Source organism: Scatophagus argus, chromosome 8, assembly GCF_020382885.2.
Source record: "Scatophagus argus isolate fScaArg1 chromosome 8, fScaArg1.pri, whole genome shotgun sequence".
NCBI lineage: Eukaryota > Metazoa > Chordata > Actinopteri > Scatophagidae > Scatophagus > Scatophagus argus.
Window position 1 is genome coordinate 3,079,166 of NC_058500.1, and position 27,961 is coordinate 3,107,126.

At 44.0% G+C, this 27,961-nt stretch overlaps 2 protein-coding genes across 3 annotated transcripts; both read left to right on the top strand.

Annotated features, from left to right (window-relative positions):
- The first annotated feature begins 20 nt into the window (after window positions 1-20).
- On the top strand, window positions 21-20,510 carry fam120c (family with sequence similarity 120C). The gene is made up of 17 exons (XM_046396522.1): window positions 21-1,600; window positions 4,120-4,366; window positions 4,572-4,654; window positions 5,678-5,806; window positions 7,732-7,834; window positions 7,984-8,057; window positions 8,451-8,725; window positions 9,552-9,714; window positions 9,820-9,903; window positions 10,036-10,207; window positions 10,365-10,614; window positions 11,375-11,489; window positions 11,919-12,128; window positions 12,410-12,650; window positions 12,885-13,020; window positions 14,185-14,248; window positions 14,396-20,510. The coding sequence occupies exons 1-17, from the start codon at window positions 1,085-1,087 to the stop codon at window positions 14,651-14,653; spliced, it is 3,120 nt and encodes a 1,039-aa protein (XP_046252478.1). The 5' UTR covers window positions 21-1,084; the 3' UTR covers window positions 14,654-20,510.
- A 3,628-nt stretch (window positions 20,511-24,138) lies between these two features.
- hsd17b10 (hydroxysteroid (17-beta) dehydrogenase 10) lies at window positions 24,139-27,917 on the top strand. 2 transcript variants are annotated; one of them, XM_046396525.1, is made up of 7 exons: window positions 24,437-24,738; window positions 25,568-25,595; window positions 25,762-25,926; window positions 26,785-26,949; window positions 27,035-27,163; window positions 27,242-27,350; window positions 27,443-27,917. In XM_046396525.1, exons 1-7 carry the CDS (start codon window positions 24,701-24,703, stop codon window positions 27,631-27,633), a joined length of 825 nt encoding a protein of 274 aa, XP_046252481.1. In that variant the 5' UTR covers window positions 24,437-24,700; the 3' UTR covers window positions 27,634-27,917. The 2 variants fall into 2 exon arrangements, with proteins under 2 accessions (XP_046252482.1, XP_046252481.1); XM_046396526.1 differs by lacking the exons at window positions 24,437-24,738; window positions 25,568-25,595 and adding an exon at window positions 24,139-24,283.
- The last annotated feature ends 44 nt before the right edge of the window (window positions 27,918-27,961 follow it).

A 27,961-nucleotide genomic window follows, 5' to 3' on the forward strand; every position in this document is an offset into this window, starting at 1 on the left:
TCTCGCCACCTCCCTCCACTCCCTCCGCCTTCCCTCCCACTCCACTGGGCCGCGAGGAAGTCGCAAGATGGCTGATGTCGCTTGGAAGTAATGTTCCCCTCTGCAACATGAAGCCGTGAGTGTGGAAGAAAGCGAGGGAGGCACCATCGGGCTTTTATTTTTCTTTTCTTTTAGTTACTTTTCTTTTATTTCGTCAAACATCCATCTCATTCCGCGTCGTGTCCACCCCGGACTTGTCTTCGGGAGTTGACGCGTCAAATCACGCCGGGGACCCCTGCCAGGAGCTAACAGCTAGCCACACAGTTAGCAAATGTTAGTTCAGCTAGCCAGTCAGCCAGACACTGAGCTTTTTTAGTTTGTTTTAATTGTAACTCTGACACCTGCGAGCCAGCAAGCTACCGCTACACACGTGCTGATATATCCCCGTCATAGTGCAGAATAAATGTCAAATACTTTAGCTGTCAGATAGAAATAAAGGTTTTGCAAGCTGCTCGGTTTAACATCATGTCCGCGAACTGGCCATCCAGCCTGTGGGTTGCTAACTAATGCGCAGTATTGCATCTGTTTCATGTGCACAAACCAGCAGAACAGAACTGTTTTGTAGGCATTTCACGACAATATCCACCACCTTCCTGCATTTCCGTTATTTGCTGCCAACTACATTTTTGAAGCTGGTTATGTTAAAGCCAAATTATGGGAGCAGGAAAAATGTTGAACTTTTTCTGGTTCTAGGTAGCTACACTGGCCTTGTTGGCATCTAACCAAAAATCCACAGGGATGGACACTAAACTGAGCACCCACGACCAAAACTGAGAAATTGGGCACTTCGGTATCTCGCTATAAGTCACGCTAGCAGACACGCTTGTACAGCAGTGCATGGTGACTCATTTCACTAGTCTGGGTGACGGATAACTTGTTTTGCAGGGTCAACTAAACTACAGTTAGTCACTACATCGGAGACTAGTTAGCTTGCCCGAAGTGCATAGCTAGCTACAGTCTCGCCCCACATCTCATTACAAACACGGCGTACAGAACGTATTCAGAGCCCACTCCCGGCCAGACACACAGGCTCAACAACACCGTCATGGGAGTGCAGGGTTTTCAAGAGTATTTAGAGAAGCGGTGTCCCGGGGCCGCAGTCCCGGTGGACCTACTGAAGCTTGCCCGTACCGCGGCCCGCCAGCCCCCTCACCATCATCACCCACACCACCACCCACATCACCCCGGGCCCATGCCTCCCCCGCCCCCGCCTGCTAGGATCCTAATCGACGCTGACTCCGGCCTGCAGCGCCTCTACGGCGGCTACCAGACTGATTGGGTGTGCGGGGGCGAATGGAACGCCATGCTAGGCTACCTGGCTGCCCTGTCACAGGCGTGCTTGTACCAGGGTGGCCTGGAACTGGTCGTGGTTTTCAACGGCACGTTGGGGAAGGAGCGCTGGCCCGAGTGGGCGCGGCGAGCCCAGAGCCAGAGACAGACGGCACAGCTGATAGTCAACCACGTCGGCAGCAAGGCCACCCCGCCTCCACGGGCATGGTTCCTGCCCCCGGCCTGCCTCAGCCACTGTGTTCGCCTCGCCATGTTCCGTTTCCGAGTGCGGGTGAGCAATGTGTGAAGTTGTTTGATTGTGGTCATATGGCATGCTGTTCATTTAACACTTGCCCCTTCTTTATTTGCACGCCCATGTAGTAGCTTACATCAGTCAGCGCCGTTTTAACTCCTTCCAGTTGCTGAATAAGTGTAACTACCAGCCCTAACCACTGGAATGAGTGCATCTGGAATTTGTGTATTGTTAAGTGATATACCCAAACACAGACCTGAGCTGACAAGTGGGCTGTTTTGCTTTGCCTGTCTCTAGCAGCAGATATTTGTGTCTAGTTGATTCCTGTAGCGGGCCTGCTCTGCTCTCCTGGATGTAATTGGGATGGTCTACTGGGAGGAGGAGTATATCCAGTGCAACACCTTTTTTTAGATGTATGAAGCACGGGCTGCTGGCTAAACCACTGCGTGCATCCTTATTCAAGATAGGTTAGAATCACTTATTGTAAAACATGACCCAGTCTAGCCTATATATTACATAACATGAACCCAATGAACCTGTCATGCATTGTTGAACAACTGCTCAGTGGATGGACTATTTATAGTTCCCCAGCCACTGACAGTGGTGCATTGGTAATGACTTATTTTGTGCATCTCAGTTGTTTGCTAATTGGAAACATTTATCACTAATCTATTGACTATTTGCTCTGATATAAAATGTAGTATTTTCTATTATTCATCACGTCTGGCTTTCTCTATTTTTAGCCTGTTATATAGAATGTGGTCAGGTGAACAAGACGTCACCTGTCACCTGTCATCTAAATCTCCAAAGCAGACATCTTGTAACTTCAAATGATCTGTTGATCTGAAAGGAAATGTGACTCAATGTTGTCAGTTTAAGCTAGCTGTCTCTCTTTTTTGCCTTTGATTTATCTTTCCATCTGCTTGCATGCTAGTATTTAAAAACCCCACAATGCCAAAGTGTACAAGAATGTGCTTGTTAGGATTGAAAAATCCCACCCACGGTACAGTACAACACATTCTGATGCTCCTTGTGCATGTACAGCATCATTACTCACAGCTCCCATGTGTACTTACTTGTTTGGCCTACCTGTACTCTGAAAAACAGTCCTTTTTCTGCAACTTCAAGTATCTCACCTCTGCTTGAATCACACTTTTGCTGAAGTCGTTGCCGGGCTGGTGGCATTAGCTACTGTTGTGGGGTCATGTATTGTTCCAGAAATAATTATTATACATATTGTCATTTAAAGATCAATCACCATCTTGTGCTATCAGTATAGTGATCATGTTATAGCATAATAATGCAAGTACCTCCTTTCAAGAGCAATGGATTCTTGATTGTGAAGAATACTCACACATTGGAATTGGAATATGAAACACATATTAAAATAACCTAAATAAAACATAAAAGAAGACGACACAACATAACAATAAATGAAATGGACTAGCTGGCAAAAAATTGCATGGAAATTAAAAAAAAATTGCATGGAGGAAAGTTAAAATTTATAAAAGTTATGTTCATATGTGATAAGTCTATAAGGCAACTATCAGACAGATCAAGTCGTTGGTTTTCCTGTTTGTGCAGCTGCGCAAACACAAACACTAAGTCTGTCTGTCTGCAGTGATTGTCTGTATTCTTGTTCAAATTGGTTAATAGTTTCAGGCTTGTTATGGGTGAGGAAAAATAGAGAAAAATAACATTTCTGTCACAAAACAGTTTTCTCATAATCAAACTTGCCTTCTGTGCCCTGTTTTACATTCATTTGATGACAGAGATTTGATTACCAGGACATTAAATAGATTTTTAATCAAGTAACTTGCCTTAATTATCTAGTTTTCACGCTGATTAATACTAACGTTTATTAACTATAGTAACATAACAATTCTGGCATAATCGTGAAGCCCCCCTGCTCTTCCTCCGTCACAAATACATGCACCCCACCCCCCAGTTGGGCTCTGAAGCAGTTATGTTGGCTGTGCATTACCTGTCATTTGGAAGTGATTTGTTGCGCTGATGTATTTTTTTAAGCAGATTGGTTTATTACTGATTGTATTCATGGGTCATGGAGACAAATTATATTGTTGCTACACAAAATCTGTCAGTTGTCAGCACCACTGGGCATCTCTGATTCCTATATTCATTGTAAATTGAGTTTACTTGAGTGAATGCTAACGTGTGAATGCTCATCAGTTTCACTGATGCCAGCACATATTTTACTCATTTGAATTGCTACTAATGAATATCTTTACTATTGGTTGATGTGTCAGTTATTTTCCTAGCCATTTGATACATTTGTGCATTTTTCCTCAACTTTTTAATATAAACGAATGTTTAAACAATTCACAAAATAGTCGCAGATTTATTTTCTGTCTATATACTTATCAATTTATTTACTGATCAGTGCCTCTTTAAAGTCAGAATCTGACATGCGCCAATTCAGACTAATGACCTGCCAGGATGTAAACTTTTTCTAAAGGAGGTGCTGTGTTCAAAACTCCATTTAGAGTTTGTGTTTTTCTGACACAGCAGGCTGAGTTTGTCCACTCTGCATGCCACAGGTTGTACAGACTTTGGAGGACCACCACCAGGAAGTGCTGTCTCTCTACAGGGACTTTGGATTTGCTGGCCTGATTGCTCAGGATTCTGAGTTTGCCCTCTGCAACGTACCCGCCTATTTCTCCTCACATGCGCTCAAACTGAGTTGGAATGGCAAGAACCTGACCACACACCAGTACCTGCTGTCTGAGGCCGCCAGGCAGCTCGGGCTCAAGACACAGCACCTGCCATGCTTTGCTGCTCTGCTGGGTAAGGAGCAGCTCACTCTCAAAACCATCAGCCTGCACACACACAAACATGGGGCTCCAAATCCAACATGTATTCCACCTTTCTTATTGATGCTTTGTCACTGAAGCACACTACCTACCCCCATGAGGCGTATTTTTGGCATCTCTTTGTGTCTCGTCCTTGTTCAGTGACACAGCAAACATTTGAAAGAGTTTTTCTCATGCAGGAAATCATATTCTGCCTGATGAGGACCTGGCTGCCTTTCACTGGAGTCTGCTGGGACCAGAGCACCCTTTGGCCTCTCTCAAGGTACCATATATGTCCCAGTCCAGAGTGTTCTGCAAAGTGTAGCATACTCTAATACTGAGAAAGCCCTTGTAGTAATATCCTTTATACAATCAGGTGTTTCACAAAGTGGTGAACTTGTGAGCGACTGAGCCTTTTGAGGATGCCCTTTTCATAACCGATCATGATACTATCAAGTGGCATCACAAGCTGTTGTTGTGATGTATTTAAATCCTCTATTTTTTATAGTGTCTATAGTCATATATCAATAGAGATAAACGCTCTCATGGCCTTAGTTATTGCTTTGATCTGAATCTGCCGTGATAGGCTGAACAGCATGTGGAGGAGGACTCGACTTCCAGTTTGTTTTTGTCTTTCTCAGCTTATCAGCACATTTGAGTGGTCCCGTTTTAAACAACGTGCTTGCAGTGCTTGCAGTGCTTGCGAAGACAAAACCGACATCAATTGAACATTGACGGCATTGAGTTTGACGTAAATTTTTGTCCATTTTCATTGTAAAAAAACTGTTAAACTGTTGCGCAGTCATACAGTGGAGCTGCCATACTTACTGTGGTGAGCTAACTAACATGCAACAGCTGATATACATTGTGAAAATGTTCTGGGTAAAGCTCTAAACATTTCTTTTCCTCATATGTGAGTACATGGGCATAAATAGACTATTTTGACACCAACTGTTTGGGTCACAGGGTTCAGCAAACCAAGAAAGTCGCATACTGAAGGCCCCGCAGTGAACAATTTGAGAGGAATTTATGTACCGTTACACCCCCACCTAGATGGATCCTGCAGTTTAATAGAACGTGTCATGTGACTATTGGAGCTTTGATCCAATCCCGTAAGGAAGACAAGATAGCCAGTCCTTTTTGCTTGTAGTCTAATTGAACGGTACAATAGTTAGTAATCTGTTTATTTTACTTCCATTCAATTAAATGCTAAGTGGTACAGATAAACATCTCTTTCATAGTGGTGCTCCTCAGCCAGCCGGGTATATGTGGATTAAAAGGACCTTTTGTACGGTTGCTGTTTCAGGTGCGAGCCCATCAGTTGGTGCTGCCGCCCTGTGAGGTGGTGATCAAAGCCGTCTCAGAGTACGTCTCCTCCATCAAAGACCTGGGAAACCTCGACGCCATCGCCAGAGATGTCTTCAAACAGTCACAGGTAGGATATAACTACACGCTGACTTTTTTTTCAGTGATTTCTACTGTTTAGATTTTGTCAACCGCTTTATTGGATTACCATAAAGGATATGCTAGTAGCATACTTTCGACCTTGTATACCTGTTGCTGATGGATAAATAGGTCGGTACTAAGGGCACTTCGGTTGATCAACCATAGAACCTTAATGGTTGATATTCATTAGAAATAATTTGATTAATGGTCTCTATGAAGATCAGATGACCATGCAAGGCAGTTTCTCTTTGCGTTGGTAAAATGCCACAGCAGACTGCAGGGTTTGACCCCATTATCTCCGACAGAATCCTGAGCCAACCGGACTACAGAATATGTGAATGGGACAAACTCACTATCATCAAATGACAAACTGAACTGAGTGTTGACCACATCAGCGCACATCTTCTCATGTTGTTTCTCTATCTATCATCTCTGATCTGCTGCTCTGCATGAGCCCTACAAAACATATGAGAGTTGTGAAATGTTTTTGTGGCATTCTCCATCTATTCCCTCAGTCACAAATGGCTCCTGTCAGGACCTCGCTAATATGTTGTGCTAGTCAATCCGAGGGGACAAATCTATGTTGAAGTCAGCAGGAGGAGAGCTAGTTAGCTGTTAGCAGCTGGTGAGCAGCAGAGCCTTGCAGTGTGTTTGGCTAAGGGAGCTAACTGCTTACAGCAGAGCTAAACACACAGCAGGAATGAGAGTTTGTATTCAGAGGAACATGAAGCATTAAACACTGAACTGTATTTTAATGTGCCAACACAAAAAGTTAACAGTAAATGTACTGAGGTGCTATAGTTTGGATGTAAAAGTACTTTGAGCTTGGAGTTGCAGACACTTTACAGTGTGTAAAGTGTGTACATTTGACCAAACATGTCAGAGATGAAAGTAAGCAGACAGAAGCAGTGGCCAAGTCGTCGAGTCTCGGCTTCAAGACAAAGACTGAGGCCCAAAATTTTTAACAAGTTCTGTCTTAAGAAATTCTGTGACCGTTTATTGTCTTAATTCTGTTTTTTGGGTTTTTTTGCAGTTTACAGTAAAGAAAGAACATTTTAATTGGTGATCAGGATCTGCTGATACTGCTTCCAGCGATCAGCGTTCAGCCTTAGTCTTTACTGTTGACACAAGACCTGAGTCAGCATGTGCACTTCCTCACACATCAGGGCTAAACCAGTGAATTACACCACACCTTATATAAATCCATGTACTTAACGTGGTTATCGAGTTTCACTTCATCAGAAGCAGCTGCTGCAGTGATTACACTGGTTTACACATTAAAATGTGTGTTTGCACATGTATAATAGTCTCAAGTCATGCTTCATTATCATTTCACAAAATACTTTGTCCAGAGAAAGATGAAACATGACATGAACTGTAATTTTTTTAGATAACACTAACAAGGCGGAACTTAATACGACTGCAACCGTAGTCTCGTAGTTGTTTCATCTTTTTTGTCCTCTTCCTTGTGAGGGAAAGTATCATAGTAATTCCTCTTTGTTATGGTAAGGATTTTGTGTCTTTTTTTGTCGCGTTTCACAGTAGGGCTGCCACTAGTGGTTATTTTCATTATTAATTCATGTGTTGGTTATTTTCACAGCTAATCAATTAATCATTTAGTCGACAAAATTTTTTTCTTTGTCCAACCGGCAGCCCAAAACCCAAAGACTCTTCATTTACTATCATAAAAATAAGCAAGGAGTGATTTTCTTTTGATCAACTACTCAGTTAATCAGCTGATCGTGGCAGCTCTGTATGAAACTAAACTGAATATCCTTCTTGGTGTTGGACTGATTGCTAGATAAAAGAGACAATTTGAAGATGAAGTCCATGATATTAATTTACTATTTAGCCAGTGTCACCAAATTAAATCGACTTGCAGACAACATAATGCTTTCTTTGCTTCATTTCCAGTCTCGAATGGAAGACAAGGTGGAGCGATTCAAGAAAGCGGTGGAGTATTTCTCAGCTGCCTCCAAACCACGCTCGCCCAACATGGGGCCTTCCTCGTTCATCTGTGAGTAGCGAACTGCTTAGGGAACACGTTAAGAAAATAGAACCAATAGCCGACATCATTATATAATCATTTTTGGCTTAGTGGATATGCATTTATGAAGAAAATCTATTTACATCCTTGTTTTTTTGTGTGTGTGTGTCCCTGTTTAGTACCTGGGTTTGGACCCAATCCGTTTGGGGGACCACCTGGCCACATGGGACCGATGCAGCCTGGAAAGAATCAGGTAGATTTCTTGGTGATCCTTTGTCCTCTTTGGTGTGTGTGTGTGTGTAATTTGTTCTCTGCTCTGCATGAATGTGCATGCAGCAATGTGGATTAAGTTTTTTGCTCTTTGGAATCCCTTTGTGGCATGTGCTCATTTAGGGGAAAACTGGCCAAAGGGAGGGAGAGGGGGATGCACTTCTGTCCATCCTAAATCCTCTCACCGCTCTTGATTGGATGCTTCTAGTTTGATCTGAAATAAAATAGGACAGTATTAGAACCCGTCCCTGAGACATCTTGTCCTCCCTCCCCTCTTTCTCTCCTGTGCTGCTTCTTCTCTTGTCTGTTCCTATGCTTCTTTTCTTCCTTTGCCAATCCGTTTTCCTCTCCTCTCCTCTCACTCCTCCTCCTACAGTTCCCTCTCCCCCAGGTTCCTGGGCTAAAGCCACCCTATCAAAATGCTCCATATGGACCTGGCTCCACCCCTCTGTTCCAGAACCCGCCGCCGCCGTCCCAGGACTGCAACGACTCACTGACAGGCAAGATGGGCTTTTCTGATTGGTCAGCTCCATATGATTCCACTCAGGGGGGAAGTCGATTACCCAATCATCACACCAGCACTCAGTCTGGTCCCTCTCCGTCTCCTTCCTCATCATCAGATGGAGATGAACCCAACGACAGCAACACAAAGTAAGACAGAGAGAGAAATGTTCTGTTTACACCACAGAAACTGTTAGCTCCTTATTTAGATGTAAGTGCAAACAGAGAGGTTAGCTTTTACACTCTGGTTCATCATATTTCTGGGAAACAGAGACTTTTGTGATATATACAGATGTGCTTTTCAGTGATGTTGGTGACATGTCTAAATAGGCACCTCAAAACAAAAGTCATCCAGTAACATTTCCAAAACCTTTTCAACACAGTACAAATCCAAATTAAATGCTGTCACATCGGCAGTGTGAGGTTAAATGCACAGAGAGAAAGATTACATGCATGGCTGGTTTCAAATTGATACAAACAAGATGGACATGGAGCTGATTTTGACCAATCAATTAATCCTGTATTTGAAACAAGTAGCTTGTAAAATGTGGAGCTAAATTTAGGTTACACCTTACATGTGCATACAACTTTAGTCCACATTCAGGCAAATTAAAGTATCAGATTGGACTTGGATATTAAAGGACGTGGACTACAGCCTCCTCCAGTAGGGGTTCATGTACTCGAGGAGCAGCAGAGAAAGCTATTTACTGAAGATAAGAGTGACTTTTTACGTGTTTTGTTGACATGTCAGTGATTCAAAAATAAGGTTTAAAAGTCAGGAAAGGGACGCTTTGGACTTGTGGTAGAGTGTGTTATGTTTCTGTGAACCTTTGAAACAAAGTGAGCATCTGTGCAAAGTGTGTTTGAGTGAATCCTTTCTCTGCAGAAACTCTGTGTACACACACACACGCACACGTACACTCGACAAATGCCTGCTCCAGGATGACTAAACACTCCCATGAACCCTTTCTTTCAGCCATTTGACGGACAAGCCCTCTCGATGGGAGGATCCTGCTGGAAGGGGGGGCTCAGCCTCTGGAGACGGTTCCCAAGGCAACGGGAGCGGGTCAAACATTCCGTCACTGTTGTCTATGGCGACACGGAGTCACATGGACATAACCACACCCCCTCTGCCTCAGGTATGTGTCCGTGAGAAAAGAAAAAGCGTTTTTAGACTAAACAACACAGCTGTAGTACATGTAGAAAAGCTGCATTTGGTCACCGTGTTTGTTTGTTGGTTTTAGGTCAGTGCTGAGGTTCTTCGTGTAGCCGAGCACAGACACAGAAGAGGACTGATGTACCCTCAGATTTTCCACATATTGACCAAGGTAAAACATTTTCTTCATTTACGAAATTATTAAAATGGCGATGGAGGTGATATAGCAACCACGTCAGAGCTCTTGGTCCTCTCTTTAATCGCTTCCCTCTGTCCCGACTCCTCTACCCGTCACACCCCTCAGGGAGAGATGAAGATGCCAGTGTGTATAGAGGATGAGTGTAACTCTGAGCTGCCTCCTGCCTCTCTGCTGTTCCGTGCTGCCAGACAGTATGCATACGGCGTCCTCTTCAGCCTGGCTGAAACGCACCGCCGCCTGGAGAGGCTTGCTCTCCGCAAGAGGGCTCCCCTGGAAGGTAGGTCCTGGGACTTAGTAGAGGGGACTGACTAGGATGATGTGGGAGACGGAGTCATCATTCCTGAGTGTATAAGGACTGTAAAAATATTCACATTTATTCTTAGATTGTCCAGCCGTTTTTATACTGACACGCGTCTCTTGCCTCTGTGTTGCAGTTCCTCCAGTGATTATCAAAGAGTGGAGCAGCGGTAAGGCCAAGTCGGCCCTGACTCCAGAGCTGGTTCCGGCCCTGTGTTTCCGGGAGTGGACGTGCCCCAACCTTCGGCGGCTGTGGCTGGGCCGTGCCAGTGAGGACCGCTCCAGGAGAACCAGGGCCTTCCTGGCCTGCCTGCGCTCTGACTGCCCAGCCCTCCTTAACCCAGCACAGGTCCCACAGCATCTGCTGCTCATGTGCTGCGTGCTCAGGTATGATGGTGCTCTACACCACTGCTCGCTTTAGTTAAGTTTACATTGACTAATCACTTGAACCACTTTACAGACAAAAATTCTAGAATTTTCCAGCTTCTCAAATATACAGACTTGCTGCTTTATGATATTGAAAAATGATATGATATGAATATATGATATGAAAAATTGTAAAGTGTGGGGTTTTCACATGGAGGTTTAGAGATGGTGGATGCAAATTCTTATATGGAGATCTGTTAGTCTTTCTGTCAATCCACAGAAAACTGTCACTTTGTACACTTTTTGATTTGTTTAATCAGCGGTGTCTTTATTTTAGGACAAAACTTGGTTAGGCTTTGTTTCAAGCATATCTCATCTAACTGACCTTTTTCACAGCAGGCATTTTGCACTGTCACAGCAGGAAATGCACAGGTCTAACAACTAATTTTAAAGGGCAGCTACGCCCTTAAATTCAGCTTGAACCCTCTCTGCCATTTAAAAAGAGAACAATGAGGAAGCTTTAGCTACTCCTTCCTGTGTGATATGGAGGCTCAGGGGATGCTGACTGACCACTGCTCAGCGTAGCACGGAGAGCATCACAGAGCCAGCAGTAAGACTTCACCTGCCATGAGAAGCTGCTATCACACTCTGCATTGACAGCCATTCAGAACCACATTTGTGGCCCTTGGAGAGAGTCACAGCGTGGACACCCGTGTTTGTGCAGTATACTTAAGCTCTGTGTTCCTGTTCTAAATTGAGTTTTGTCTTCCTTCTCTCACAGGTATATGATGCAGTGGCCTGGGGGAAGGATCCTCCAGAGACATGAGCTAGATGCCTTTCTGGCTCAGGCTGTTTCCAGCCAGCTCTACGAACCTGACCAGCTACAGGAGCTCAAGGTTAGACTCCCTCAATGTTGGATAATCATTCATCGTTTGTATTTTTCCCCCTACAGATAACAGGTGTTATGCACAATTATTATGTTTTTGTACTTTTTTTCAGTTTTTTTGTGGTTCCTATTCAATTTTGCTTGCACAGACTAATGTATCCTCAAGCTCTGTGGTACAGCTGCTGGATATTCTAATTTTACTGCACTCTTATTTTGGTTTTACAAGCAAAATTCTTTGATTTACAACCAACAAGGAGTTGCACACATCTCCCGTGAGACAAGATCTAAGGTGTGCGCCCACACACCTTGTGTTCGGGATCTCATGATTCACTCACTATTCTTTATTTCTTTCACTTCCTTTAGCTTTTCTACTACTCATATCTGTGTGCTGCCTACACTTTAAATGTGCTGTAATTTCATGTTTGTATGCGTCTGTTAGGTAGAGAAGGTGGATGCCCGCGGCGTGCAGCTGGCTTCTCTCTTTATGGCCGGCGTTGACACAGCGCTGTTCATCAATGATGTGTGCGGCCAGCCGTTACCATGGGAACACTGCTGTCCCTGGGGCTTTTTTGACGGCAAGCTGTTCCAGAGCAAACTGGCCCGGGCTGCACGCGACCGGGCTGCCCTGCTGGACATGTGTGAGGGGCAGGTATGGAGTGTGTGTGTGTGAGTGTGAGTAATCATGTGACAGAAATGAGTAAGTAAGTAACAGTCATCCATCCACCTATTAGCTCTACCCGTCCGTGGTTCTCGGGGCAGGTAGCCAGTCACTGACAGGGCTGACACATAAAGACAGACAGCCATTCACGATCACATTTACTGCCTGTTAACCTAACGTGGATGTCTTTGACCTGAAGGTCTGTGTGGTACGTTCATATCGTTAACTTTATAGCTGAAAGGCTCAGTCTCTGTTGTCTTTCTGCTCTGCAGGAGGAGCTGGTGTCCAAGGTGGAGAAGATGCGTCAGGCAATCCTCGAAGGCATCAACCTGTCCCGCCCTCCTCCTCCTCCCCCTCCTCTTCCACCTCCTGCCTTCCTCCCTCCTGCCATGGTGCCCCCTTTCTACCCCATGCCTCCACTCTACCCACCTCGGCCCATGGGCGGCATGCCCCCTCATCATCACCCACATCATCCACATCACCCTGCACAGCACAGACCCAGAGCCTTTCCAGGTATAGTGATTCTCTAGTTTCGCTTGTCACTCTCTTGCATATTTTTATATTTTAGATGTTTAAAAAAGTTTAAACTGGATGTAGACTCTGTCCTCTTTGTCCTAATTCTATACTACACACTAGGTGAAAGCAGCATTTCAGCATGTAATGTGCTCGCTTTGCATTCTAAACCTAAACAAACATTTTTTGGTGTTGTGTTGATGTCAGTCGTTGCCTCTTTTCTTCTTTCTTCAGGCATCCAGTCCATCCCCCCTCAGGGAGGGAAACTGGAGATCGCTGGCATGGTCGTTGGCCAGTGGGCTGGGAACAAACCAGTCCGTGGGAGAGGGGGGTTCAACATGCAGGTGGTGTCAGTGGGAGCAGGGAGAGGGTGAGTAAGCTGCTTTTAATCGATTACAGCTAATGACATGTTTGCCTTTCAAACCACCAGATTTCCACAGCTGTAAACACACTACACATGCTGTCACTGTGACAATGATCCACTGAGCACAAATCCAAATACACACACTCAAAACACTGAAACACTGTTTAGTCATAGCAATTAGCATTAGCGTGCATTAATATTAATTTGGATTTCTTCAGTGGCAAATACGTTGTTGTTTATTACTGCTTGAGGCAGTGAGCTCAAAGAAAAGATTTCCTCACTCTCAGATCAGCGAGTGGCAGAGCAAATTATGCCTGGAGGTCATTGCAGTTACTGGCAGTACCTTAAAATGAATACTTTATACTTTATCAAACAACCAACATTAACTAGCAAGCTAACAAAGTACATTTGAGAAAACCTTCCACTTGATTAAGTATCAGTATTGACGGCACACCACAGGGCTTTTGCGTTGTATTTTTGTAGAGGTGGGAACGTCCTGAGGTTAAACTGACTCATCTGTATTTAACTCACAGCTTGATGTACAAAAAGGTGGGTAAAAGTTAATCAATTTGTAGGCATCTTGTGCCAAATGTACACAGGAGCCACATTTTTATCACATTATGACATTTTCCCATTTTACGAGCAATAGTGCACAGTTGCAGCTGGTTTAGATAACATGAATATGACATAATATTGTTATTTCAAACTTTTTCTGCTGTCCCTCATTTCAAATGTCATATACAGCAGATCTCATTACACACCCGCTGTCATTACCCTGTGCCTGTGTTAATTTCGTCTGATGTGGTCTCTATGTTTTATGTTTATTATTTAATCGGCTGCTCAATAATGCCCACTGACAAAATGCTTTGTCTTCGTCCACCTTACAGTTCCACCTTACATCTTCCATCAAAATTACATAAATACACAACTTAATTACAGAAACCTGTTTTTAGACTTTGTGAATTGCAACAGAATCGTAGAAGAAGCAGGGAAAAGACTGACTGATTACTACATTTTGGAGTTGACTTTTGGACAGGCTGTCACAAAGTAAAGTGGGATTTGCTGCTTGCTGAACTTGAAGTGAACATCCTGCATGTGTTCACTTCACGTAGGTTAGCAGGACACTGGTCATGTTCCACATCCACACATCTTTCTGTTTCTTCACTGCAGGAGGGGCAAAGAGATTCCAGCAAAAGCGAGGGGAGTGAAGAAGACACCTGCCAACAGAACACAGGTACAACATGAGCAGCAAACTTTCACACAGTTTGGTCAGTGCATGATCACCAGAGAACATCACAGCTATAAATTTCCTCTCTGTCACGTCCCTGCTTGCCATCGTGTCTCCTGCTGTTCTGTTAAAATTCTTGCTGTCCTCTTCCAGACGTCGTCACCGCCCCCACCCAGCACTCCCCCAAAGCCCTCAGAGGAGGCGGGCTCCATGCCAGAGGTCGCGACTCAGCAGCTGAACGGCAGCTCAGCAGCCTCCGCCATCGGCCAGCCCTTGGAGCTGGCCCCCCTGGCCCAGCCAATCCCGTGTGCCTTAGCCAGCAGAGACAACCAATCAGAGGGGGTAGAAGTAGAGGCCCCCTGTTGCCTTGACGACTGCCCGTCAGACGGAGCACTACAGAAGGAGGAGTGATGGCATCCCTCCCAGGATGCGCTGCTCTGAGAGAGTTCTCTGTGTTCGACTGCCTTTCCCTGTTTTTGTAGCCCCGTCTGCTAGCTGTACACATCATCACACGGAGCAGGAAGTGGAGTGAGGCTCCTCCTCCTCTGCCCTGCTGCTCCATGTGATAGGTTAAAGCAGCTAGCTGTTACTTCCTTTTTAGTTTTCTCATGTGGTTTTACATTGTTTTATGAAAAGAGGTTTTCTCCATGAGTCTGTAAGCGCCCCACCCCTCAAAAATCCTAAACGCCTCCCTCCCGCACTCAGAGTTAAATAAGCTTAACCCCCCCCCACCATTACGACCCACCACTTTAAAGAGCCCCCTAGTATGTATGGGTATCTGTACAGTTTGAATTTCCTATTTTGTGTTTTTAATGGTCCCATTGTTTGAAACTCTGCACACAGATGTTAAACTTGCGGTTACGGTGACAGATGGGATGTGGTTTCCATGGTTACAGCATCTAGGCCTGGTCACCATGGTCGGTAGTTGTGTGTTGATGTGGTTTGTTGCCATAGCCATCTTGTGTGAGGTTTGTGTCTTACATGAATTCTGAGAGTTGTTCAGAGCTTGACTCTGGATTTGTGCAGTGACCCTCGTCCCCCAAAGTCTGCAGGCTAGCAGCACTGCTAAACACACGGTGTTAGTATACTTACTAGCAACAAACCCTTTTATTGATTGGCTTTTTATCCACAGGAGCACTTCTGCACCACCATGATATTAGCGCGCTATCTTACTTTGACGTTTGTAGCATAGCCTAGTGCTTAGCTGTGCTAAGAGACCCCATGAATTTATGCACCTTAAACCCCAACGTATGCAAGATATTACCCCGCTCCTCCAAAAGAAAGTGCATTATTATATTATACTCCCACCCCCCCTTGTCCCTTTGTCCCAAAGCTTTGATTGTACTATCCCAACAGAAGCACTTAATATTGTATTTAAATATAATGAATTTGAACAAGCCCCTATACAGGTGAATTGACAGTCTGTGAGGGGTGTCCCCCTGCGCATAAGTAAATCATTATGACTTGTAGAACTACATTTAAAGGTAGAGATCTATTCGAGAGACGTCAGAATGTGAACAGAGTGGTTTCAGACAAAGAAGCACTTTGTTTTAAAAAATGTTGAACCACACTGGACAGTCCTCTACCAGGTGATAAAGAAACGAAAATCTCTGAGGCACCTTCTGGAGTTAAGGCCAAAAAGAAAAGAGAATTGAATTGAGTGAAATGAATGTTGAGGGTTTGGGTAACTGCTGCGCAGCAGAGTTCCCCACAGACCGGCCTCACGTTCAGTCGAGAACTTTGCAATGAAGCTGTAAGGACTCCTGATTCTCCACGTCAAGGATTCCTAGGAATCAGTTTAGATTTCTACAAAGTTATATCCAAAGTGTATTTTAATAAGGCTAGCCTGCCGAGGCAGCCAGTGATAGAAAAGGGGTGTGGCAACAAAGCCTCAAAGATCCCTCCACCCTCTGGTGGTGATTGAACAACACAAAGAGCTGTTGCCCCGCAGAGCTCCGGTGTGTCACTTTAGACCAGCAGGAAGCACTTCCCTGCCCTGAAGCACCTCAGCCCGACATGGCAGAGGCTTTATGGGTTGGATCACATGACAGGAGAGAGAGCGAGAGAGAGAGAGAGAGAGGCCTCATGGCGGACCTGAGTGTACCGCTCACAATCTGAGACTTCTAAGAGAATGAATTGTTTTATTAGAGCACTTACGTTTGTAGAGAATGAGATGTGTCCCCCATAGTAGATTTCATCTGACTACGGAAATACAACTTACCATTTACTGGTAGCACAACTGCAAATGTAAAAGCAGTAAACTGACAGATAACTGGCTGAGAGATGCTGGCCATGAACATTGTAATAATCTCTATAAACCTACCAAGAGAGGTCGAAATGAGCTCACTGTGTAAAAAACAAAAGGCAAGTCAACAAGAAGCACCTTATTTTCTTACTATGTTGATGACTTGTGCTCTATCTTGTGCCACAAAATTGACATGGAAAAAGCTCTTCTGAAATGCCATTTTTGAAAGACAAAACCCTGACTATGTATGTAAGTGTTAATGTAGTCACGTCAGACATCCCCTCAGTTATGAACTCAACCATTAACAGTGAAATGCCGACAGTTCACCCAGCCACGAGCGCAGGCCTACGCCCCTCGTCACGGGGCTGGGCCGTGCCGCCGTCTCTTACACCAACAGCAAATGAAACCAGGGGTTTGGACTCGTTAGCCGCTATTGGTAGGGTTGAGCATACGTATGCTGTAGGTGTTCATAGGTTAAGAGTAGGGAACAGCGTCGGGCTTAACACAGGACTGTAATACACAGGACACCAAGACTAGGCTAGAGAATATAGCTCCACTGGCCGAAATACTAAGTCTAGAATTACTAGGAGTCATATACTTAACTGCTTTCAACTTTTGACATTAGTACAAATATATGTATCGCAACAGTACATTGTTAGAAGATGGCTTTTCTGCGGCGAGCCAGAGCGTGATCTGGTATACGATGCCCTCTCTTGATTCGCTCGCCTAACACACACACACACACACACACACACACACACGACAGACAGGTATTCAGTTGCATTTGTTACCAGCAGCATTCTCTCTGCTTTTGTGCTGAAGTGATTTTGTGCAGTTTCAGTTCCCAGTGGAGTGCTCGTCAGTTCATCAGAGATCATTTGGTAACACAACTCTACTGACTCTTCAGATCCCACAAGTTTGCATGGACGGATTCAAAAGTACATGTTAGAAGTGTCAGGTAGGCACACAATCAACCATTTACACGCACACACACACGCATTAACACACACACACACACACAGATGCATAGATGTTAAACCCTGAGTTACACAGTAGCTAGTATGGGATAAAAAAAAGTCAACACAATACATGATGTAGTGTCCCTCTCTTGTCCTTGTCTGTTTTAGTTTGATAGATATTTGATCAGTGATTTTTATGCTTGTTATCCTAACCCCCCCCTCCTCCTGCTATGACACCTTTTCTTACCCCCCCCCCCCCCCCCTTTCTCTCTGCACCCCCCAAAACTGTTCATTCGCTTCTTTTCTCTGCCCTCCAATCTTCCTCACAGCGTACATGCAGCCACTTTCACAATCACACGCACACACACCAACCATGCCCACTGATTTTCATGAAAAGCAATCACACACAAGCACACTCAGATATTTTACACCCCCCCCTCCCCCTCTGGATTTCAGTTCTCTCTTTCACTCTCGCCACCCTCCCTCTCCGCCTCTCCTTTAGCCCTTAGGACCGTATCTATTGGCCGTTTTCTCTTTTCTCTGTGGGCTGCCCCGCCCCTTAATCAACCCAACTAACAGTAAAGGTTATATTAACGTTCTGTATGTATCTAGCCAGAGTCTGGAAAAAAAAAATCAGAAAAAAAAATCAAAACGGTTTTATTCAATTGTGCAAATGTGTTTTTTCTTACTATTTTTAATGTTATTACATCTTCTAATCTAATCCTTCTACCATTGCTTCAGTTAGTACTGAAATACGCTTAGCCAACCTAGAGATTTGAACTGTAATGATTGCGATTTTCCTTACCTGTATGTTATATGGCATCTTTAGACCACCGTTTATTATGTACGTAAGTAAATATTGCCCGTTTTCCGAATTGAAAAATCATCGTCTGCACTAAGTATTACGTTTCCCATAATATCCCTGATAACGATTTCGTGGTGGACTTCTCAGTCTAAGATGAACTCCGCGCCCTTGCACAAAGCAGCAAAATATCTCTTGTAAACACCTGAGAACCAAAGTACACCTAACAGCCCCCCCTTCCCCTTTAAAAGTCCCTACAGCCCCCCCGCCCCTGATGTCGATGGTTTCCCCCCCTCCTCGAGTAAAGTTTTCTGATGAGTATGATTATATATATTTTGACATTGCAGCACATGTGATTTATCTGACAAGTCTGTGAGGTACAGGTGTTTTTTTTGTTTTGTTTTCTTAAAACACTGGCTGTTGTGGAGATGCAGACAGACAGGGAAGAAGGAAGGAAGTGTGTTTTTGTGGAGCCAGGAGGCCGGGTCGAGGCATTGTGGGTAAATTCACCGTCACATTTCCTCGCTCTCGCGCTCACATGTAAATTCTCCGTTGACAGAATTTAGCTTGCGAACGAACACACAGGAAGGAAGGAAGGAAGGATGGACACAGACAGACTTGTTTTCAGTCGTGCTGGGGTTTTGGCGCCCTCTTTTGCAGTTTTCTTTACACCTACCTGTTGTGCTCTATCAAACTTGCCTTTAATTTTTCTGATTGATAGAGAAACTTATTGCTACGCTGAGTCTCTTCTCTATGTGGGCACGGAGGCCGTCGAAAGTGGCAGAATTTTCCTCAGATCTGACAAAGTGTGGATTTTCTTGTTCGCATTTCACATTACTGGAGTGCAAGCAAGAAAAAATTGATCTGTAAAATGGAGAAAATGGTTTGGGAAAAAATCAAAAACAAAAGAAAGACTTGAAACAGTCTTTAAATGGATTAAAAAAATATTGGTCAGTCTGTAACTACAGCCTTTTTGTTGAAGAGTTTTTCGGGTTGACTGCAAATCAGAGCTGCTGCGATTGACAGAAAATTAATCTGCAACAATTTTGATTGTCATTTTAAATCCTAGATTTTTCTTTGTCCAGTGTGATGATAAACTGAATATATTGCATGGTGTGAATAAAACAAAGTTGAATCCAGCACACCAGGCTTCAGGAAATTGACATTTAAAAAAAAAAGCCAAACGAATAATCAAAAATGAAAATAACTAAGTTCATTTATTTGACAGTAAATTTGATATCTTTGGATTGTAAGACAAAATACGTTATTTAAGGGCATCACTTTGCAGCACTGAAAACTTGAATATTATTCAAGTTTTCAAATATTTTTCATTATTTCTTGACATGTTACAGTCAAAACTGTTAATCTGTCCTGAAAATAATCATTGCGGCCTCAAACACTTGTGTTTCCGAGCTTTCTTTTGTAATAAATAAAAAATCATTTCCAGTGTCTATATGAAAACGAAAAAGAAAAAGCTGAGACTGACATGAGGAAAATTCAGCCTCTCTGTGACTGCTGAAATAAGAGTATCCTGTCTCACTGCCTGCACAAAGGGCTCGACGATGTAAAGAGACCCAAAAGTCCCAGATCGGAAATGTACTATGAAGTGTTGTACATGTTAAACAGTGTTATTGTCTGTCATACAGAATGTAGAAAGGCATCAGTTGTGTTCTGATCTATTAGCAGGATTCTCAGAGCATTTTGTCCAGTTTGAATAAAGGTCCCTATTCTGTCTGTCTCTCTCTACACTGCCACTCCCCCCCCCCCAAGCTCCAGTATAATTTCTTCCCCCCAGACCCCCATGGTTGAGTCCCAGTAAAGGGCTCATGTTGATCTTTGTGGGCAAGTTGGTCAATCACGCCCTAAACCCACATGTGTACCCCCTACATGTACTTCAGTACCCAGGGCCACCCCCAAACTACCTGTGCAGCGAAAAGGGTTCAAATTTATCCATAATATTATAGAAATATTATCATCATCATTATTGCTGTTAAAATTATGGTTGGTATAATTTGTCATCATTGTTAGCATTATGGAAGCACCAGACTGTTTGTGGAAAGACGAGAAAAAGAAAGCTTTTTTTTTTGTTTTATTTTGTTTTTGTTTATTTTTTTAGGAAAAAAATGTCTGGCTGTTGGTGGTCTGATCTCACAGAGGGAGGGGAGGAAAGGTTCAGAAAGAGACAAAGATGGCAGTCATGTTTGTACTGGTTGGGAAATGACTTACAGTGCTGAAATAAAATTTATTCTTTTAGTAAAAAAAGAAGTGCAGTTTTTGTTTTTTGTTTTTTTAGATTTACCGTGGCTTTCTTTTGGAAAGGTAAAGGGCAGATTGGACACCATAATTGTTCTAATTATTTGGCTGAGGAAATCGATTAATGTACAAGAAAATTTTATTTTTGTTTAGATACGTAAAAAGTGTGACAACATCAGCTTTCAACCTGGTTTCAACGTTCCCTGACTTTATAACGTCAAATTTTCTGTCAGGTTGCGCTTGAAGTCTCGTTGTGGGCCCGTAAATCTCGAGATATTTGCGCCAACCACTAACTAGCACAAACCCGCTTCCCCTCCATGGAAAGATAGCGAGGATGATACGCGGGGCCCCATAAAGGATTGAGGTAAACCGCGCTGCTTCGCTCTGCCAGCCAAACAGACGACGGCTTTAGGGGAAAGCACGTCGCTATACAATAAGAAATCACGGAATCGCCTTGAAGCAACTGTTCTGGAAATGTTTTCGAAGATGTCAAAATGGCGACATCTGCTGGCAAAGCGGTTGTATTCGTGTGGATTAAATGTTGAGTCCGTGTTGAAACAGTCCGAATTTAACTGGTTTTACTGCTTGAACTATAGTTGTTTTGTTCAGTGGATTGTATTGTATTATAAACCAAACCACAAGTAAACACAGTGTGCAGCCCTTTTCATGAAAACAGGCTAAGATCAACACGATATCGCATTCAAAATCGGCGCGACAGCTCTGTGACACGAGCGTGGGGTGGCCAGGCCTTTTTGTGTGTGGGGGGGTGGAGGCGGGGGGTCACGTGATTTTTGGTGTGGTGAAGCGAGGCATCGAAACATCTTGCTGCGATACTTTTGCTCTGAAAGGTCGATAGTGTGTACGAGTAGTCTGCTCCTGCGGCCACAACAGCACCGTACACAGAGGGACGCTGACAGCGGCGGGCCTGTGAGGACGTGTCGGACGGCGGATGTGACAACAGCCTGACTGAGTGAGAGGTCGAGAACCGCCAATTCCAGCTAGCTGTCAGCTAGCGTGGTAACACTGTTGGTTAGCCGACTAGCTGGCTTCCAAAGCGGGCTGCTGGTGCTGCAGTGAGAAGCTTAATTAACTACGCTGCAGCTGCAGAAGTTACTTTACGTGTTTTCTCATATAATAGATATTGTCGTAAGGGCTTTTTGGCTGAACTTTACAGCTAACTAGCCTGAAAGGCTGAGCTGGTGTCCAGGTTAGCCTTTTAGCCTCACCTGATTTAGGGTACAGGCTATGAGCAGAAACTGTTAGCGTCGCTCGGTGATCGCTGTTGGCTCGTTTGATGTGTGCAGATGCTGATGCCGGTTCGTCATGTCTTTCTCCTTTCATAGTGTGCTTTTTGTTGTGCCTTAGGTGGTTGTCTGGAGATGGAGACCCTCCTCAAGGACAGGGGACCTCTTGAGAAGTAGGAAACATCATTTTCTGAAGACTGGGCAGCTCTTCTGTCACATCTTACTGTGACTCACTCGTTCTTCCACTGTCAGATATGTGTCACCACAATGAGCAGGCATATTTGGGGGACACATATGGGTTTTGAATTTAGAACAGCAAAGACAAATGTAAGTGATTTGGCCTCCACAGATGAAGGGGAGCTGTGGGATGAGGTAGTAGTTTGTATAGTTTTAGGATCACACCAGATCTGGGAGATAACTATACAGCCTACTGTCTTTCTCACGGCAACCAAACCATCACCTACATGACGGAGACTGCCAGCCTATCTCCATCTTTTTCAGTTGCCACGGTGACAACAGTGCTGCGATATTACATGTTGGATTCATTTCCCTGGTTACACTGTGGATCTCACCGTTCTGGTGTGTCCCTGGCTGTTGACAAATTGGACACGTGTCCAGAGACAGCGCTTGTCTTTTTTATTATTATTATTAATATTCATCTTATAGCAGCTCAGTTGTACGTGTTCAAAATTAAGATTCAGACTTACTGTAGGATGGAACAGATTTTTTGATCACCGTTATGTTTATACAGTGTGCCGGGGCAGGTGTGTCTGTGGCTGTGCTGTGGTGAGGTAGTAAGTTGTGTTGTTGTGGGGTGTGGGATGTTGCAACCCCTATTTTGGAGATACAACTATACAACTTACTGCCTTTCACAGTGTGGCAGCATCTGCACAGTTATCTGTAATCTGCAGTTATTTTGATTGGCAAAACTTAAACTGATTCCAGCTCTTCCAGTGTGAGTATTTACTTTCCCCTCTTCTGTACCGTTAAACTAAGTTAGGGATGCAGCAAACATTTTTTAATAGGTACAGGAACAGCTGCAGCCAGAGAATGACTGGGGTTTCTGACTGAAATGATTCACTGATGAAGCAGAAAGGCTTTAAATCAAACATCTTTGGGTTTTAGACTGTCAGATGGACCTGATGATGAATCGCTTCATCAGAACAGATTCATAATTAAGTGCAGCTCTACTTTTTATTCCCTCTCTTTGCTCATCTCAGAAGTAGGTAGACAGAAGTAGTACTACCCTTGTGCATATACAGTTGTTTGTAGTATTTAATACACTATAGCTTACTGTATGTATGTAGGGTTAGGGTTTTTGCTCCCTGTTTGTTTTCTGTATGTGTTCTGTCCTGAGATGCTGCAATACTTGAATTTCCCCTCTGAGGATCAAAAAAGGATTATCTTATCTTATCTTAGGTAAAGTTGTTCCAGGAATCTTCATTGAATTTATTGCAACATTGTCACAAACTCCTCTAATTTGAAAGTTGAAACGTCAGAGAATTCGATTCTTTAAATGCTCTGTTTTGTTTTTTTTACATCCATCCACTTTCAAATAAAAGATACATCTTTAATAATTGTAAATACTCTTTATGTGTTTTGCTATGTGCTATATTTGAACATAATGTGATCTTTAGCCTGAGTCAGATGAAGGTAACCTCTACATTATGTAGAGATAATGATAACAGTAATACGATATGTTCGTGTTCTAAACTACATACACTGACTGGCTTCCAGCTTTTACTTGTTAGAAGTGTAAGTCTGCCTTGTGAACGGGCCGCAAAACGCCACCTGAAGCATCCGTTGGTCGCCTGAACTGACCTCGGTGGGCCACAGAGCTGTCCTGATTGGACAACACCCCCTCACGTTGATTCTGCGAATCAGCCGATGCCTGGAGGGGGCGTTCTCTGAAGGGCTCGCCGATTTGTCAAATCAGAACGAAGTGGGCGGGGCTACCCCCCCAAACCACTACCACCATCAAAGAGGAGTAAAAATGGGAGTTCTCACACTATGTATTTCAGATGTCACCAATCGTTGAAAAAAACCAAGATTACAGTATTGTACAGATTACAGTAAACAAATACAAATACAGTTTAGAGATTTAATTCAACGTTACTGTCATAACACAGGGTATAAATACTGTGTTCATTTGTAATATAAACAGTAAGTTAGTAACAATTCACTATTTTTAACTGTTACGTTGCAGGTTTTTACATACAAAATGTAATATTTGTAGCGAGTCTTTATTTTCTATTAAGATTAATTATACATGCAGTAATATAGAGAATAGGGTGGACGTTTCAGATGACGAGGTAATTTATTGTAAATAAATTACAAGAAAATGATGGAATTATTAATGATACAAACTCAGAGTTCCGATGCGTACTCCGTACCAGCTGGTGGCGGTGATTCACAAACCGAAGAAGAAGAAAAACGTCTGGTGACTTCAGTCGCCGACTCCTCTGTCAAATACACGATCTTTGGTGTGACGTCAGGGCCGATGTCCAAACCAACATGGCGAACATTCGGTGTGTCAAGGTGAGGAAAGAAAGAGATAAAAGTATCTGCAGAGCACACTGCGCCACTTGCAACGCCAACTGTGAGAGAATGTGACGCGTTTAATGAGTGTAGGGTTTTATAAATGCACCATTTTCCTCCCTGTTAGTTTGCGTTCCTCGTAGTTTAGAAGTTCGATTGTGCAGCTAGCATGTTGGGAATCAATGAGTACACACTGCGTGTTTGCTAACCTCTGGTGGCGGTTACATCGACACTGAAATAATGTTTCTTACACTGTCGTTAGTGCTATCTGGCTTCTCCGGGTGGTTAGTTTTGACTTTATTCGCTGTAGTGGAGATCAGTGGGAGCTCCTGCGCGGTACTCGTAACTTCAAAGACCACGAATCGTGATGCCGTTTCACCGAACCAGTCATAATTTAGCCACATTTTCAAATCTGAAATGATCCCACCGAGTCGTGATGAAGGAATTCAGCTAAGGTTTGACTCGTACACTCCTAATAAATACTCACTCAGAGTCTTTCCTCCTAAATACTAATTGTTGCTTATTTAGTCATGAATGTTTCTCACCAAAACGCATTTTGTGTATCCTTGAAGTCTACCAGATGCGTCAAGTGCATTTTCCCTCCTGTTATTAAATATTATCTTTAAATCCAGCTTATCTCAAGGAAATTCAATCGAATGCAACTGGACTTAGTTATTTGTCTTTGAAGACGTTTCACCTCTCATCCAAGAGGCTTCATCAGTTCATGCTCGCTTGACTAGGCTGGGACTAGTCTTCAAAGTCTTCAAAGACAAATAACTAAGTCCAGTTGCATTCGATTGAATTTCCTTGAGATAACCATGACCTGGATGAATGAGAATATTCACAGGCTAAATCCAGTTTACACTTTCCGGCAGCCGTCGTCTTGTTCTGCATCTGTCGATGCACAGCTGCGGACAAGGCGTGTCGCTACCACCCCCTGCTGGTCAGACACAACAGGGTTCAGACTTTCCACGGGGAGTGTTTAATGTTGCGGAGACACACTGAGGATTTAAAACCGTGTGTTCAGAGAGTTGAAAACACGCAGCAACAGCACGTTTATCCACTCTCAACTGTGAGTCTAATTCACAGACCTCCCTGTTAAGTGTTTTTATAATGACTCTACCTCAGATAATAAAAAGCAGTTTAGTGAAAATTAATGTTGAAGTCTTTACAAACAATTCGGGCCATTTCCTGCATTGTTTCACCTGACAGTAACTTTATCGATCAATCCTTTGGTCTATAAAATGTCATAAAATAGTGAAAATGTCCATCACAACTTCATAGCTCAGCTCCAAACACAGATATCACATGGGTAAGAATGTTTCCTGTCCAACTCTCAAATTAGTTGGTTTTTTTTTTTTGCCTTTGCATTTTAAATTGATATCTTTCTCAGTGACCTGTGTTTTTTCCTCTTTTTATTGTCCTCTGTTTCCTGTTCCACCCCCACCTCCCCCTGTTGATGTGCACATGCTGAGCAGGGTATGGTCGGCCTGGTGACAGGTGGCGCCTCCGGTCTGGGCCGAGCCACCGTGGAGCGTCTGGTGCAGAACGGAGCGTCTGCTGTGATCCTGGACCTGCCCTCGTCTGATGGAGCGGCTCTGGCGGCCAGTCTGGGGGACCGCTGTGCCTTCGCTCCTGCAGATGTGAGTCCAAAGCTCAGCAGACATAACAAATCAGAGCCTCGTTCCAATGCTGCACGTTAAGGAAAGCGGGGACTAACGACCCTGACAAATCAGTCGTTGCTAAAGCAGTTCCATACAGATCAATTCAAGCTACGTCGATCGTAGATTAGACCGATGGACTGTGGCAAACGTCAGTGGGAAGGAGAGAGCAGCGGTGTTGATGCCACAGAGCAGAGCTTACTATTAGAAACACATGTTCAAACATTTAATAACTCAAATAATGTCGTACGCCTGCCATAAACAAATAACTGAATGCGTAAGGAGAAACTTGACTAAAATATGATGACTTATTTGGGCTACCAGACAGCTCAGCTGGTGTCGGCAGGCGTCTCACGAGCTGAGGGGCTGAGTCCTCAGGGTTGTGGGTTTGATTGTCACAACTTGTCTTTCCCGCCTGGTTCAAGAGAGATATCCATAATACCGATCAAACTGGAGGTGTAATGTAAACCCAGTCAGTAGATCTCTCTCTCTCACACACCATCCAGTTCTTTCACTGCCTCTGTGGACCTGCTTTATGCTGACAGTCCAAGTTCTGGTCCTGTCCCGTTACTCACGTGAGGCCTTTGTAGAGCTGCAGTCGGTCGAAAGAAAATCAGTTGAGAACTATTTTGATAATCAGTTAATCGTTTCAGTCACTTCCGAGCAGAAATGTCAAACATTTGCAAGTTCCACCTGTTAAAATGCTTTTCTTAAGTTTAATCGACAATGAAAATAAATGGTAGCTGCAGCTCAATTCGTACCCGTTTTATCACCCAGGACACCCGTTAATGTGATGTCCAGAAGGGTCCTGTGGCTAAAAGAGGCCTTGTGATTTGTTAGGTGACGTCGGAGGCTGATGTGCAGTCGGCGGTGTCTCTGGCCAGAGAGAAGTTCGGGAAGCTGGACCTGGCGGTTAATTGTGCCGGCATCGCTGTCGCCTTCAAAACCTACAACTTTAAGAAGGACGTCCCTCACAGCCTGGAGGACTTCCAGCGTGTCATCAATGTAAGAAGAACAGACGCATACGGCTCAGAAAGCCAATAAAATGAAAAACTGTGGCTATGCGAGTGGTCCGTGTGTTGTTCTGCAGGTGAACATTGCAGGAACCTTCAACGTGATTCGCCTCGCTGTGGGCGCGATGGGGAAGAACGAGCCCGACGCAGACGGGCACAGAGGCTGCATCGTCAACACGGCCAGCGTGGCAGCCTTTGATGGACAGGTCAGAGATAAGAGTCACCACTTTGTGATCGCTTAAATTAGCTTTTTTAATTAACCTTCCCTGTTTTTTTACCTTCAGGTTGGCCAAGCAGCATATTCAGCTTCTAAAGGAGGCATCGTTGGAATGACCCTCCCCATAGCACGTGATCTGGCTCCCATGGGCATCAGGGTCGTCACCATAGCGCCCGGTTAGTGGACATTAACGGTATTTCGACGAGATTTGAACGCTGACTGAAAACAATCGGAGTCTAAAGTCTGAATGCTGTCTTTGCTCCTGCAGGTCTGTTCTCCACTCCTCTCCTGGCTAGCCTCCCTGAGAAGGTGCGCTCCTTTCTTGCCCGCCAGGTGCCCTTCCCGTCACGCCTGGGAGACCCCGCTGAATTCGCCCACCTGGTGACATCACTGGCTGAGAACCCCATGATTAACGGAGAGGTCATCAGACTGGACGGAGCCATTCGCATGCAGCCCTGAGACAGATGTGTGTGTGTGTGTGTGTGTGTGTGTAAGACCACATTAACAACAGGCGTTGATCAACAAATTAAGACAACATTTTAATGTGTGTGGCTGCGTGGTGTATTTCTGTTGCCGAAAGCTGCATACAGTGAATGTACCGTACCGTACTGTGATATCATGGGAGACTACGTGTGTAAAAATGGAACTGAAAATCAGAGCATCGCAGTACTTTATGGACTCCACTTTTGTTGTTTTGTAAACAAATCCAGACTGTAATAAACCTCACAAACTTTGCTTATCTACTCCATGAAGCCTCTGCTATTTCAAGTTTCAACATCATCCTGAT

Coding starts and splice junctions, on each gene's coding strand:
- fam120c (XM_046396522.1), top strand. CDS start 1,085: ATGGGAGTGCAGGGTTTTCAAGAGTATTTAGAGAAGCGGTGTCCCGGG. Junction 4,367..4,571: donor ATGCTTTGCTGCTCTGCTGG/GTAAGGAGCAGC, acceptor TTTCTCATGCAG/GAAATCATATTCTGCCTGAT. Junction 13,021..14,184: donor TCAGTGGGAGCAGGGAGAGG/GTGAGTAAGCTG, acceptor TCTTCACTGCAG/GAGGGGCAAAGAGATTCCAG.
- hsd17b10 (XM_046396525.1), top strand. CDS start 24,701: ATGATCCCACCGAGTCGTGATGAAGGAATTCAGCTAAG. Junction 26,950..27,034: donor ACTTCCAGCGTGTCATCAAT/GTAAGAAGAACA, acceptor GTTGTTCTGCAG/GTGAACATTGCAGGAACCTT. Junction 27,164..27,241: donor TGGCAGCCTTTGATGGACAG/GTCAGAGATAAG, acceptor TTTTACCTTCAG/GTTGGCCAAGCAGCATATTC.